Genomic DNA, 16378 nt, shown 5'->3' with positions numbered 1-16378 from the left:
AGGGGGAAGTAGAGAGGGAGAAGCCAAATCCCCATTTTTCTTCTGCCCCAGGCAGGAACAACCCATACAAAACCAATTGTACTCTTAGACTGTTTGAGTCTGGACTTCTACAGAGAGGGGAGATCCCTAGTTTTAGTTCTTGGGGGTATTCAAATGGCTCTGATCTCCTCATTTGCTTTACACAAGTGAAGCGGGGCAGCCTAGGTTCTCAGAGCCAGGTTCATATGTCTTTTGCCCCTGTTCTCTGGGGGCTCCTTCCCTGTAGGAAAGACCTCTTCAAACTTCCATCTCATTGACCTGGTAGACAGAAGCCTGGCATTGTGGAGTGACTTCTGGAAAGCTTCATTGGCCACCATCTCCTTGCCTCTGCCCTGCCTTTGCAGCTGGCATGGTGGGGGAGAGACCTTGCCTTGCCCTGGAAGGGAGTGCTGCTTCTGTCCAATGTCTCTGCCTTGCCAGCAAGGGAGCCAGAGGTCTGTGGGAACAGGAATTGCTGATCCAAGAAATTTTTTTTAACAGTTTTTTTACAGCAAGGATGGAGGACGGTGTTGCATGGGCTTCTTAAAGCTGCTTTGAAATACCCAAGGGCTTGATTTGCTGCATGTTTTTTATGTTGGTCCAGCTTAGCCTTTCTTTGATTCTCAATATTTTGTCATGTCTCTTACCTCCTTTGTTGTCCTGTACAAAAGGAGAATGAAGCTACAAAGGATGCATGAATTGAGGCAAAGTACATCATTTTCACAAGACTCTAAATATTTGTCTTGGTATGTAGTAAAGTAGTGGATATCATTGAAATATTTAGAAGTCATTATTTCAGTGTGTATTTTTTATATAGTGTGAAGCAATTTTCCAATATTCAAAAATTTGACAGATGAAAAATTTAGATGTTGGAATCCTTTAGAATGATTTACTCTTCTTTCAAGAACAATTACTTTATTGTAGTTGTTTTATCACAAACTGATTTTGATTTTCTGTCTGCTTTTACAGATAAACTGTTCTTGAACCATTTTTAAGGTTTTAAACCTTAATCTTTTGACCTTTGAAATTTGTTGGGTTTTTAAATGGTTATGAAATAGTTTGAAAAAGAATGATAGAGTCATAGAATAGATTGGGTTGCAAGGGGTCTCCAAAGATCCTGTAGTCCAAACCCACTGCTGTAAGCAGGGACATCTTCAGCCAGACCAGGTTGCTCAGAGCCCTGTCCAATCTGACCTTGAATGTCTCCAGGGATGGAGTATCTACCATCTCTCTGGGCAGCCTGTTCTAGTTGCTCCTTACTGCCGCCATTGTAAAAAAAAAAAAAATCTTCCTTTTTTCTAGCCTCTCTGTTTAAAACAATTGCCTCTTGTCCTATTGCAACAACCCTGATAAAAGGTCCCTCTCCAGCTTTATTTCAGGCCTCCTTCAGGTACCCTTTCAAGTCTCCCTGAAGCTTTCTCTTCTCCAGGCTGAACAACCCCAACTCTCTCAGCCTTCCATCATAGGAGAGGTGCTGCAGCCCTCTGACTGTCTCTGTGGCCCTCCTCTGGACTAACTCTAATATGTCTGTGTCTTTCTTGTGCTGAGCTGGCTTCAGCATTCCAGGTGGGGTCTCACCAGAGCAGCATAGATGGGAAGAATCTCCTCCCTGGCCCTTCTGGCCATGCTGCCTTGGATACAGCCCAGGACATACTTGGTTTTAAGGGCTGCTCTTCGTTCCTTCATTCCCCAACCTGTACTGATACCACAGGTTTTTGAACCTTGCATTGATACTCAACATTCAGATGATATCTGAAACAAATATGAGTGCATTTTTATAAACCTTACTTGGATATATATTTTTAATGGTTCCTTGGTAACTTGTTATTAGCTGTTTCAAATCACTGAAGCTGTCCTATGATTTAAACATGTTGAAGAAAATATAGAAAATTGACACAGCATGAAATAAAATGAGACAACGTAAAATGACATTGAGGGACTGCAATTTTAATTGTCATGCCGAATCATATACAAAAGGCTTAGATCACAGTTTTCTGCACCTGAAAGGTGTGCAAACATTATTTCAGCTTTGGGAATCAGAAGTTTGATCCTTGCATATCACCAGTGGCAGTTTCCAAAGGGCACTTTATATCCCAGTTAACAGACAGTTATCCTTTCTGGGGTTGTGTTACGTATTGCTTTTCAGCAGGGAACTGGAATTTAGTTAACCAGATGTATCACTTGCAATTCCACAGACTTCACATTAATGAGTAAAAGGAATCTCCTGAGGCTTAGAGGAGAAGAAAAATCCTGTATACATGCAGTTAGATATTGTCAGTTTCTTACAGGTAGCCCCAATGTGTACATTGGTATAGGAATTGATTTCAGAATGGCATCTAGCTGTTAATGAAAAGTTACTTGTTACATCCTCTTTCCTATATTACAAATATATGATTTAAAAGTAAAAGACAACGTTGGTTTCAAATATATATTTTTCTTTATCTATCTCTAAAATTACCAGTTCGGGGGAAAAGGTGGAGCAACAGAAGTATCAGCTTTCACTTGCCCCATTTAGATTAAACCTTTTGTGCTTTATACTGCTTCTCAAATCTGTATTTAATTTTTCATTTTTCCTGATCTGAAAGAGTTAGATTATAAATACCAAATATTGCTTCTTTCTGCTTGGGTGGTGGCCTTTTTCTGGCTGGGGGGACAGGTTGTTTTGCTGTGTCACAAGCTGATGTTCTGTGCATGGATGTGCTGTGATGGCACAGCTGCAGATTAATTGAGGATCATGCTGATAAATCACACAGCATGGAGCTTTGGCTATAGGACATACTGTTTTCAGAGAAATTAAAAAGAAAAATTATTCCTATGAATGCATCTCTTTCAGTTTGGTAATGTTGTGATAATAGACCTGTACTCCTAACTGACATCCACTTGATAACATTGTTTTGGGAAAGAGAATTATAGGAAGCAAGTGGGAAACAAATCTTCAGTACAAAGTAAATTGAGCAGAAAATACCTTAGTAATCTGCATAAAGAGTAACAAATCACCTCAAAGCAATACAAAGTCATAATCCCATTTCATTTGTGAGATCCAGAATCTCTTATTTAGTCTTACCTGTGTTATAGTCCTGCATACATGTTTTTAGGTGTTTTTTTCTTCTGTGAGAAAGAATTTTTATTTTATTTCCTTCCTATTAAAAATTCAGCAGAGGAATAACAAAATACATGTTTTCAACTTCATTCCTGTGGACAGGAATGGAGAGGGAGGTGGCCAGAGGTTAAAACCTTGCAGAATCACCTTTGTAATCTGAAAGCAGTGCCCTCCTTATAATGCAGAAGCATTTCTTCAAATAAGATAGCTGTAGTTTCAAAGTACTGAGCCCATGATTGGGTTCCATAGAGGAATTGCGTCCATATAAAGACAGACAAGATTTTACCACTCAGAATAGAAACCTTTTAGAATAGTTAGTATCCATGACCTCTCTGCAGTGTCCCATGAGCAGGATACCTCCAGAGGATTGTATTTTGTTCCATGTATTTTCTAATTCTTCTATTCTCGTTTTTTAATAGAAGAATGACTTGTAACATGTCTGAGCATTTCTCAGGTGCCCCTTGACTTTTGTCACCTGTTGAGGGAGAGTTCAGGGGAGTACATACCCTGTAATCTCATCTGTCACTACTGAGAAAATACAGTGTTTGTTCCAGAAACTGTAGGTATATTTGTCATCTATTTACTGTATGGGTGTAGTCTCTGTGTAAAGATTCATCACATTAGATTTTATTGATGCAGGCATGCATTCTCATTTATATACTTGAGTGTTGCATAGAAATGCAAGGTTGTCATTAATGAAATAAAAATTAAAACACCTTTCATAACTCTCATTCTTCTAAATCTTTGCTGAACAAAAATACTACTGTGCCTGAGGTAACTGCCCAGTCTTGTCTTTAAGATGACTAAATGATTGTTAGAGGATCATTCCTTCTGCAGTATTACATTTAAAGGCACTCTTAAAAATCACCAGCCCATTTTTTTTTTTGTTCAAGCTCTACTCTTTTTATTTTTTTTTTTTAAATATATGACTGGCTACTTTTAGAACACTCCCTTTGTCATAATTTCAGCAGTTTACATGTAGTTTTTATGAGTACAAGTATACAAATACAGTAGTTTTTACTTAAATGTGTTCAACAACTTTTAAACTATCATTTGTAAAATTTGGTTAACATTTAAGGTGAACATATCACGTGGTTTGACACTGGAGCACAAATGCTTAATAACAAAACAAACCTTAAGAATGAAACAACTGTCTTTTCCAGAGAGGAAACTACTATTTAAAATAGCTGAAGTTTAGTGAGGTGTTCTAAGAAACACCATTTAGTAGCCACTTTACTACTTAGGATTATAGTGCCCTAAATCAGGAAAAGTCAAAATCTGAAGGAGAAGATGAAGATGTCCATGTGCTTGATGACTGTAGCATGATGCAGTGCAGTCTGTTAATCTGTTATTGTCTTATACTATTTATATATCTTTTTATATATTAACTGTGACTTTTGTCCATGTGTTCAGCTTTATGCTTGCCAGATGGACAGGAAACTTCACAAATTTCAAGAGAAGGTTGTTATAGGTGTGGAAGCAGAGATCTAGTTGCAGTAGGCTCATCTATGTGCAGCAGTGTGGTCTGTGTGGATGTTGGGGTTTTATTAGCTGTGATTCGGTCATTTTGTCCCACACATAAAATGTGAAATCATGTAGTACTGCAAAGAAGAGGAAAATTATGTATATGTCTCCTATATTGTGCCATTGCTCAGGGTTGAATTTTATCTCTAGTGAGGAAATTCCCATGATGGATTTTAGTATGTCAGATTTTGAAAGGGCAGTTGTTGATTTCTCTGTTTAAATGCTTATATAACAAATGAATTAAACTGCATGTTCTCCCTAAACTGAGGGATACAGCTCAGAGAGAGAAGATGTAATCTGAGAAAAGATCTTAGCAATAACATCTTTAGCAGCCAAAGTTGGCATCTGATTATCACATTGTGTGTATGCACCATTTTTTACATGCAGAGCAGCATCACTGAAACATGGTAGAAGCTGAGCCTGAGAATGAAAGTTTCATATATTAGTGAGATTAAAAGCTGACAGATTTAAAATGCAGTCAGTGGAGGTGGAAAGGAATATTGTATTTTTTAATACTGATAACTTGAAAAATGAGAATTCTCCTCTGGTTGTAAACAAGGAGGGAAGTTGTTCCAGCCTTGTTTTGGAAATCTAAAATAACTGAAAATATGTAGTCGAAATTCTATCTGCTTAAAACTCTGGTGTCCACTTGGACTATGTGGATTTTAAAATGATGCTTTAACCATATATGCATTTAAGATACATCCTTTGAGATTCAGGCTGTGTGCTGTGTTGGACACCATTTTACTCTGGAACCTCATGGTGGTAAATGTCAGAAGAGAAGGATGTAGAATTGGAGAAGGTTATGGGTGTGGGGATGTGAGATGGGGCACAGCAGTGAAATCTGTGACAAACTTGCTTGTGCAAGAAGCTCGATTTACTTCACTGAAGTGTCATTAAGCAATGTTGCAAAATAAGCTTGGTCAGGAACTCACTCAGCAACTATATCTATTGAACTGAAATACAAGTTTCAAAATACAAATTGTCACCTTTCCTGCTCACTGAATTACTTCATCTACCTGTTTCTGCATTAACATTTGCTTAGAAGTACAAAAATCTTTATAGATGACTTCATTCATAAAGTTACTGGCTTCCATTGCTGACCCTGGTGGCATCAGGTGATTTCAGATTGACATCAGCTAATCACCTAATGACCCCATATCTAAAATAATTAGTGGTAAAGAAATGCCAAGTATAAAATGGTGATGAAGAAAATTATTCCATATGCTGAGGGTTAGGCAGTGGCAGTTATACAACTTCCCCCAATAACAAAAAAAAAAAAAAAATAGAAAAAACTGAAGTGGAACAAGATAGACAAAAGCCCTCAAAGTGACCAGGTAACAGCTGTAATGTAAATAAAGAAATAGAAACCAAGGAAGCAGCATTTTTTTGACTGACTCTTTCTGCATTATAGAAAAAAATACCAGTTATTAAGAAAAGGAATGTTCAGCCTTATTGTTACAATTAGTGTTAAATCTAAAGAACACTCTTTAGAGAAAAGAGTTTTTTCCATTCAGGAAATGGAACTGAAAGGATAACTCAGTGCAGTAGCAAGTTCAGTTCTTCAAAGATTGTCAGTTTTTATATTGTAAGATTTACTGAACACAATGTACAGAGCACAAGTGATGGATGTTTCCTTGGTTTCTCTGAAACAATGAATTCTTCTGCAAAAGAATGGCATGTAGATATTACAGTGGTCAGGAGATGATTTTAAGAGTTTTCGAAGAATCAAGTAGCAAATGGTTGGAGTGTACCCTCCCTTTGAATATGTTTATGACCTTCATTAGGATTAGTACTTTACAGCTGCCAGCAATGGCAATGAGCCTATTAAATAATTCAGAGGCCCTGAGTATTTCCCATAGTAGTAGGAGCATAGCAGCTATACAGCTACCTGTGGTTTTGAAGATGGAGTGGAAAAGTGAGAAAAACACAAATCTCCTGTCATGGTATCTGATAGACACAGGGATGATGCCTTGATAAAAAGGCTTCCTCCTCACCATGTCATGAAAACATCTGATGGTTAAAGTATTACTGAATACCTACTTGCACCAGCTTGAAGACATACTAATTACAAGTATACAGCCAGGTATAGCCAGTACTTGAGGAAATTATGATTAACATGTTTGTGGGTGGAAAAGAGGCCTTTTTAGCTATGCACCATCCTGTTCTGAATCAATTTCTTTAGTTTGCTTACATTTCCCCTGTACATTGTACTATGTTCCCTTAAAAGATACACCCTGTGTAGCAGGGAGACCTATTTGCCATGACCAGCTGTTTAAATCATGGAGCTGAGCATGGTGAAACTGATTAGAGGGAAAGAGGTTGTATTTCCTCTGATTTACACAAAATAGGAGCATCTGGAGAAAGCTGGAACCCACAGAAAGAATTTGGCAGAACAATCCTGGAAGCCCTAAAGGGTTGATGTGTTTGAGAACAAAGGGCTGAAGAAGAGCTCATCTCATGAGGATGCAAAGGAAGATTTGCTAAAAAGTCCTTTTCATTAGTCTCTGGCTGAGAATTGGGAGACTGGAATATTGATTGCAAGAAAAACCAAATAGGACAAAATAAAGAGTGCAGAAAAGTGAGAAAGGAGCAAATGGAAAACAAGAGAAACAGAAAACTGTATTTTGACAGAAATCTAAATTGAAGACTTGTGTCTTGAAGTCCTGTAGTGTTTGCTTTTTTTTGTTTTGTTCTCACTTTGCCTGTCTGAAGTACAAAATTTCTTGTGCATGTGTACTTTGAGCAGAGGATATGATAGTGTTTTCATCAAATCTTAACAGAATTAGAGATAGTTGCTAATATTAATTATGGGGAGGATTTTTTCCCCCTCTTTCAGTGAATATTTTCAGTCTCCCTCAACCATGTATTTCTCTAAAATTTTATACTTCCCATGTGGAAAAGTGCTTCTAAAAGTAACAGCTAAGCAAATTATATTATTATTATTATTAATAATAATAATAATAATGTATGTAATACCATGTATTTTGAACAGTGTTAAAATTGACTGTTTGTGCTTGCTCCTTTGGATTGCAAATTCACTACTAGCTTGATTAACATCTCTTTTCTTAAACTGCTATTGCAAAAAGCCTGGTATGTGCTTTAAAACACTCATTTCAGCATTTTGAGTTAAAGTGTTTGTATGTCCCAAGCTTGATGAGTTTTTTTCTAATTGACAGAGAATGCATTGTGTTACTTTTAAGATGTATTATAGGTGGGAAAAGTATCTGCTTTATAAATATTTCTATAAATTTGGTACCAACAGAATGCACTTCATTTATATCATTTATGAACTCATGGAGGGATGGTGGACATACTTTGTACTGAAAAAATATCTCACTGGGATCCAATTTTCAACTTTCATGAGAGAGTATAAATCAACTACAAGTGCAAATCAGCAAAGAAAAAAAATAAAAGGAGAAAACAAAGAAAATAATTTTGAAATCTCCGTGAAAGAAACTAGGAGAAGATTAGCACAGGAACTGAATGTCTAATATCAAATAATAAGAGGAAAATTTTACAAGGTAATACCTGCAAATCAAACAGCAGCATCAGTGAGGTAATTTTCAGCAAGCAGGTGTAGCAAAATAATTCTCATTAATGAGTTTATAATTTCTGAAGGTCTGATCTTTCTTATATTAACTGGGCAAAATGTCCTCTAGAAAGTCTGAAATTTTTAGCAGTTCATATGCAAACTCCCTAAGATACTCAGGTATGGTGCAATAGTATCCCTGCCTAGATCAAGGCGTTCTTGCTTTTTACATTTTTTTAGTGATTTCTAACATCTGCCACAGCTGTGAAAAGGACATTCAAAAACTGAAAGTCAGCTTCTGAGTATCACATTATGAGCGTATTAAATGATAAACCGAAATTATCAGCATTAATATAAAAGTTGTGATATCTTTGTTAATACTATGTAGAAGCCAAAGAAAATTATAAAGACTGGTTTTCTATATGCTATTTTTGCAATCAAGAGAACCATAATCAGGGCATATATCAGGTCTTTGGAGAGTTTTAATTTTATTTATTTTTCTTTCTCTTTGACAAACATTTGTAAGAACATACTACATGTCTGTGTGGTACCCCAGATACTCTATTTGCTGGGTGTGTGATTTTGGTTGTAGTAGTGAGGGGCTGAGATGATACAGTATCTATTAGGTATTAATGACATGACAGATTTAAGCAAGATCTTAAATGTTTAGGGGACAAACTGAGATCACTGAGACTGTGGTTCTTGATTTGCACAGTGTGAAATGCACACTTGGAAAATTCTCATTTCAGAAATTCTCAGTGAAACACTTCTCTCAACCCAAAATTAAAATTCTCCTTTTCAAGGACTGTTCTTACACTGAAATTTAAAATATTGATAATGTATAGGGATTTATTGGCCTACCACTGAGCATGTTGTTTTTTTGTACTGGGTCTTTACTGGCTTCTGCAGAGAGGGTGTGCTATGGCTCTCCCTGCAGCATGAGCTGTCCTTAGCTGCGGGTCACAGACCATGTAATCCCCTCTTGTGTGTCTGGAGTGAGGCACTTGGTAGGGAAGGTCAGGTGTCAGTCACCCTTTCCTTGTGTCTTTGCAAAGCCGCTGTGCTGAGCAGTCCCAGGAAGGAGCCGTGGGGAGGCAGATAGGTGCAAAAGGAGCAAGCAGAGCTTCAGAAACTTACCTGACATTCAGAATCCACTGAATTTCCTAGTAAGTTGTTAAAGTGAGGAGAGCAGTCACTATTGAAAGGAGTGTTTTCATGGGTGGTCACTTAGGTAAGACACAATAGAGGATAAATAAGGTTTTGAGTCCTTCTGCTTATTTGATTTTAATCTTGATCTCCTTGTGACTTTTGGGACTTCGGAAGACCAGATGAAGGTCAGATTTTGTGGACACCTTTACCTTCAAGATTCACAAGACTAAACCTGCTTCTTCACAGTGTGGTTATGTCTTTTGGTTTTACCTTTATGTAGAGGCAGAATAGGGTCAGCAGTAGACCCAGGGAAACATGACTTGACTTTGATTCTGCTTCAACCAGGCCAGATCTCAGGCTGGTGGGAGAGGGAAAAACAGCCCATTTCTCCAGAAACGGTACTGTTGCAATTCCTTCTTGTCCCTATCTTCCCTTGCTGGGGCAAACCCCCTATCCTTGTCATGTCACTGAAACTGACTTGGTTCTGGTCAAAGTGTAGCCGGCTTGGGTGGACAGTGAAATGCAAAAGTTACAGAAAGGGCTAAGTGTCTTCAATTGAATAATAGGTTAAAAGGTTGCATGACCATCTGCAAATGTACCTGGCATGTGAATGCTTTCTGGTTCAGTCCAGGTATGTGCCTTCAGATGCCCTGTGCTCAGACAAGATTTACTATGTTAGGTGAGGAAATTGACTTCTGAATTTGTTTCATGAGACATAATCACTCTGGCTTTGCTGTTGGACTAGCTAAATAGAAGGGAGATCTCAATAGTTTGCCATAGCCTGAAAGAGCCACAGTTCAGTCGGTAGGTTTGGTTGCCAAAGGGATTTGTTTAAGCAAGGGAAGTGTATTGGTAGAAGACGACTTTGCTTCAGTTTTACATACACTTGTTTTTGTAAAAATGTCTACTAAAGCATAACCCTTTTACAGTCAATGACAGTGGATGTAGTCAAGTTAGATGTAGAAGTTCTTCTAAAGTGTTAGTTCTTTGGGTTTTTTGTTTATCTTTTAATTGATCTGGGTAACACTGTCCAGATAAACACAACTGTGAATGTTTAAGTCATAGATTTGTCTCATTCTCATATTCTGAACATGGTATCTCTATGTTCATTGTGATAAAATTCAAAAGGAAGTAACAGTCTGCTAGGAAGGTCATTTGAGAAATAAATCAGTGACTTGAGAAGCTTGTAGGTATTAGAATGGCAGCCAGTTTCAGTTCATATAAATACCTATTTTGATAACAAGACGAAAGAGAAAATAGAAAACTTTTCAAATAATTTAAAAACAAACATGATTTCCATTGAACTGTCTTGCAAAGAAGATGAAGGAAACAGTGGAATATTTTGCAAAGCAATCAACATTACGATGAAGTTCAGCAGTATTGGTGTTGCAGAGTTTTTTTGCAATTCCCCTTATAATTTATCAAAAGGTAGTAGCATATTCTATGGAATGACAGTGCTTAAGAGTATGCTATGTCAGTACATAATTACATTTTCTCTTTGTCGCTTGAAAACTTTTCTAGTATTTTCTCTAACTTGTTTTATTATTCTTTTTCTCACAAGGAACCTGATTTTGGTTTTGAACTCTATTTTCTGTTAAAATGTGATGTTTGTCTTTCTAACACTGAATTTAGCAGTATTAATGCATGGGATGTATAAATATGTTGATACTGTTAATGTATTTGAACTGATACAGTTTTATGAAAACGTCTATGTGTCTTAACTACTCATTTCTTAAGGAGGTGTGTATATATATACACACGCTAATAATTAAACCAAAACAGTAAATGTAGAATGTTGCTATATATGTGATAAAATGTGATTGTAGAATCATAGACTGGTTTGGGTTGGAAGGGACCTTTAGGGTCATCCAGTTTCAGCCCCCTGCAGTGATCAGGAACCCTTTCAACTAGACCAGGTTGCTCAAACTCCATCCAACCTGACCATGAGCACTTCCAGGGATGGGGTAACAGATAAATGGGTGATCCACTTTCTGATGTTTGTAATAAAGTTATGATACTTGCTATTGTAAAATTAAATCATTAACAACCATAAGAAAAAAAATTAAAAAGTCAAAAATTCAATATAAACTTAAAATTTTCAGGTGTTGTAATTTTGACAAGTACGAAAACCATGGTAAATGTGTTTAAAGCTCACTCTATTTAATTTGCTGATGCTTTGAGATAAAATGCATAAAATCCCTTTCATGGACCTATAGCGCATTAAATATTTATTTTTAAATGTGCATGCCAATGAGAATTGATTGAGAAATATGTTATAAAAACATATCTCTTCAGTATGTGGTTTTGTCTGCAGTTTAGCATATGAATTTAACCCAGCTAAAAATAGCCCTGGACTGAGGCCACTCTTTTTGGCAAAAGTATTCTTCTTGTCTTGGGACAGGAGGAAATGGCAACCACCATGTGCTACTTTAAACAGTCCAAATTTTCTTCTGAGCAGAGCCAGCATTTAATTTATATCTGTCTCCAGGCCAAAGATTGTGTGGGTATTCATCCTCTTGCCCTTACATTGATAATCCATTTGCCATTAACTGGACTTTGGTTCAAAAATACTGGATGTTTAATCCAGTGGACTGGATCTCCACTACCCAGTGCTGTAACAGAAAGATAATGGGCTACAAGAGAGATTAATAAGATTTTTGAGTTTCAAAAGCATTAAGTCAGTTTAAAGCTATTGGTTAAGCTGCTCAGAACTGGTAATGCATTAATCTTGAGCTGTGGTGTATGAGCGCAGCCACTGCTGGTGTGCATTAAGACATCTACTTGGTCACCTTGTACTTAGCTGTTTTTCAGACTGAGTTAGCAATAACACTCTCCTAAGTCTTAATTTAAGATGGATTCACAGGAGATGGGTTAACAAAACATATGTAGTGATTCTCAGTAGGAAGTGTCTGGTTTTACCTGCTTTATGGATATGAGGGCTACAGATCTGGGCTGGCTGGGTATTTCTTCTGCTGTAGAGCTGTCTCTCTCAGTTGGGACTCTTGAGCCTGCTTTGATCCTCTTTCTGTTGTTGGATCTGACTGACTTCCACCCCTGTAAGGACTGCAAAAGCCTCACTAAGTGGTGGTTGTGAACCTTAGCTTGAATATTCCCATGCTGCTTCTGCACTTTATTTTGAGTTAGTGCAGTTAGAACCCTAGGTGAAAATACTTCTACAATCTCTTCTATCAATTCACCAATATATAATTGGTGTTAAGGTCTTCTAGTGCAGAACTGGCATATGATTTAGAGATTTGTTTGATGGTTATTTCCTTCTAAGATTTGGAAAATGACAATATTGCTTGTTTCTTTTTGTTTGTTTTTTTCTCATTCTTTTTGAACCCTCCTTTTATATGTGTGTGTTATTTTTTTCCTCTGCCTAGACCTGGTTAACCATTTCTGTGAACAGGTCCTCAATTTTTTACTTTGTCCCTACTTTCCTGTCGTAGCCCCATCTTCCCCTGGTGTCGACTCCGTACCCTTACAGCGCACAGGCAGTCAACACGGCACACAGAACGCAACCGCGACCTTCCAGAGGGCCAGCTATGCGGCCGGCCCAGCCTCCAATTACGCAGACCCCTACCGACAGCTGCAGTATTGTCCTTCTGTTGAATCACCATACAGCAAATCTGGGCCAGCCATCCCACCCGAAGGGACCTTGGCTAGGTCGCCTTCCATTGATAGCATTCAGAAAGATCCCAGGTGGGTAAAATCTTCTTCATTGTCTTTTATTTCTTGCTCGTGCTGAGGTTTGTAATTGCAGTTTGCTTTGCGTGTTTCTGCTGTTGAATATGAAAAAGACACCTGTGGTGGTACATGAAAGACTGTTTGCATGACAGCATTGTCCTAATGCTTCACCTTGGAAAGCTCTCATGAACTGTTCTGTGCAATGAAATGATAGGTGTGGTCTTGAATGTGTGTTTAGCCTGCTTTCAGTAGTGCCACCCCTCAAAAGCTTAATAAAAGTAATTTCCTCTGGAAATGGGAGGAGTGGAGTGACTGTTGACTCTGTAGCCGTTGTGAATTGAATTTTCAGGTTGTTTCTTGGGCAGGAGTTGTTGCATTTCTTGGTTTGTCTACATGTAATGTTTATATATGCTGCAGAAGAGGATATTTCAGTGTTGTGCAGTGAGACTGAGCAATGTAAAAGCAACATGTAACCAGGGTTATGTTTCATCCCATGTGTTGCGCAGGCTTCCAATGCCAGTATGTGATAAAAGAATGTATGATTACAGCTTTGCAGAAATGGTATTGCTGTGCATGCTCTTCAAATATTTACCACAATTTTTTATTTTGCTAGTGACCATCCTCATCTGCTTAGAGAAGGTGCAAGGAGGAACCTTTACAGCCAAAACAAGCACTTAGATTAAAGAGAGAATTTTCTGAGAAATTATTCCATGAAATATACTTCCATGATAACAGCAGCAGAAATGTTAGCTGGAATCCTTGATGCACTTTGTGATTTTGTTCAGTTTTCTGAAAGAAAAGAAAGCAATTCTCTTTGGTAACTTGAGTTTAAACCTTCTGAAAGTGTTAGTTTATCCTAAGTTTTTCTTTGGCAGATGGTGTGATTTATTTATTTATTTGTTTGTTTGTTGTAATATGTAGTTTTATGATAGGAGAATCCAAAAAATTTGCCTGCAACAAAAATGCTGGAAGTTTTTAAGTAACAATTTGAAAAGACTTCTTTCCCAAAATTAAAAAACCCAAAAAACATAAACTGATTCTTTAATTGTTTAGCACTATAGCAGTTCTTTCTCTCTCTCCACCCAGGAACTGAACAGCAGATAATATTTTACAGCACATCAGAAACATCACTGCTTGCAGGGTTTTACTTGTTGAGAATGCTTCTGCCTTCAACCTTCCCCCCCCCCCCTTTGGTTTAACTGTGGAAATTTGAAAAGAATACAAATTTAAGTGCCCCCCTTCTTCCCCCTGCCCCAAAGCAAACATTAGTAATAAGAGGGGGAAAGTGTTTCTTTGAAATGGTGGTGTTATATTTCTATTCCATAAAATAAGAGCCCATGTAGAAAAAAGAGCTTTGCTTTGTAATTGTGTTACATTGAAAGTTAAATAAACTTTGATTAGGAGGAGAAATTGCTGTATTCTATATGAAATGTTCTTAGGAGAAGCATGGTGGTGTTAAAAATGCAATTCTTAATGCAATTCCTGTTTATACAGGAGAAGACATTTAAACAGGAAAGACATATTTACGGTATCTCTACAGGTCTTAGACATAATATCTTTATAAGAAAAGGTTATTTCTGTTCAATTCCTTTGCTATCACTTTGCAACTGTTAGCCAGTTAATGCACAGGATATGTGCTAGTATTTTTCATTTGCTTCTTTTTTAGTTCTCGATTGTCTTGTGGTACCATTTGTACATTCATGAGTATTGATTTCTGTAGGTAAAATAGGAGTGAGCAGACATCTAGGTATAAAATGAACTTCATAAACCCTTTAGAGAGGGTCATTAAATATTATTACTGATTACTATTGGATAGATTGGAAATTTGTATTAAACTTTTGTAAATAGGTTTGCATTACTCTTAATTTTATTCATTTGATCCATAGGCTGTGTGTGGTATATATTAGTATTTCTGCCTTTACATGTTGGTTTGAATAGTTCTGATAAATGTCAGAAAGACACTTGATTATGTTATGCCTTAGTCCCCAGAAGCCATACTCCACTGAGGCAGACTGACTTGTGAAATTGTCTGTGGCCTACAGCAGTTGCTGTTCATTGAGCTATTGGAAAGACATTGAACATTTGAAAGGAGTTTGGAGAAAAGTAATAAAAGCAATCAGAATGCTTTTAATGTGTTGATTTATTTTAATAGATTACAAAAATGCCAATATATTACAAGTGTGGAAGTGATAAAATTAAAGACTTTCCAGCTACTTCAAAAAGTAATATGGAAGGATAGAAATTACATAGGATAGCATGTGGGAGATACAACCAGGAAAAGGAAAATAACCCAAATGCAATACAGGCTTACAGTGGCTGTGTTAAGTCTTGCTGTATGCCCTGACGGGTTACCAGTTATATCTTATACAGCAAGAATAAAGTACATAGATTGGTCAGCAGCTGCACTTTGTCATCTGAGAAGTCACAAGTGTCCTTACAGCTGTGTTGCTGCTTTTATTGCCTGGTTGGTTGGAGTGTTCTGTAACTGTGACAAATTGTAGAGGGCAACAGTAGGCATCGTTTTCAGACACCAAACCTACCTGTGCAACCAGAGGTCCAAAAAAATGCTCAGTGGCAGGGGAAAATCTGCAAGACAAAAACATACTATTTGCAGGCTGTTGATAGTATTTCCCATGTGGCATTCAGCTCAAGATGAAAAAGTAGATATCCAGAAGAGATTGTACTCACCCTAACAAGCAATTAGCATTACTAAAATTGAACATAATTTTCTGTAATCTTCAGTTCAGACAGAATTTCTATCTGGAGGTCCAGAAAAATTGTTGGCAGACACTGGTGTAATTTACAATTTTTTATATTGTTTTCACCATGTAGTTTGTCTTACTGATACTCCTAATTTTAAATACGTGTTCTGAGCTGATATTTGGCAAATTAAATTTTAGCTCAACGTCTGTTCTGCATCATCCATCTGTCATAAAATGCAGTTCAGTGTTCATTCACTTAAAGTTTAAGTCAAAAACTTTTTTTTTAGAAAAAGGGGGATTAAGATGTTTACAGTCAAGTTTGTGGCAGGGAGTAATTTTAATTTATGCAGGTAGACTGTTAGCTCATAGGAGCTCATAAACAGGTAGTAAAAACTTTACATATTTATACTGTTGGAGAATGAGGCTTTGTTGTTTAAAAATGAAATAAGTCCCATATCACTGTCAGAAATAATACTTAAGTTCTACATATAGGCAGTGGAAAAGTTCATATCATTACAAACTAATTTTCCAGAGCATTCTTTTATGTTTACTTCATATAAAAAAAAGGAAAATAAATATGCAGTAGGGCTGTGATATCAACTGTTTCATGCCATAATATGCTATATGAAGATGTGATATAAGGAGGGAAAGAACACAATATTTATT

At 37.1% G+C, this 16378-nt stretch overlaps 1 protein-coding gene across 7 annotated transcripts in view; it reads left to right on the top strand.

Annotated features, from left to right (window-relative positions):
- Nucleotides 1-16378, top strand: part of CTNND2 (catenin delta 2) — a 712671-nt gene that overhangs the window by 430391 nt on the left and 265902 nt on the right. For all 7 annotated transcript variants that reach the window (XM_014260357.2, XM_088053661.1, XM_088053643.1 and 4 more), the window contains one exon: nucleotides 12773-13025. In XM_014260357.2, coding sequence (XP_014115832.2) covers nucleotides 12773-13025 — 253 coding nt within the window. The remainder of the gene's footprint in view (nucleotides 1-12772; nucleotides 13026-16378) is intronic.

Source organism: Pseudopodoces humilis, chromosome 1 (assembly GCF_049639895.1).
Source record: "Pseudopodoces humilis isolate 2021_Gansu_Grassland_sample_001 chromosome 1, ASM4963989v1, whole genome shotgun sequence".
Taxonomy (NCBI): domain Eukaryota; kingdom Metazoa; phylum Chordata; class Aves; order Passeriformes; family Paridae; genus Pseudopodoces; species Pseudopodoces humilis.
The sequence above is the reverse complement of the archived record's forward strand: the minus strand, read 5'-3'. Positions and strand labels throughout refer to the sequence as shown.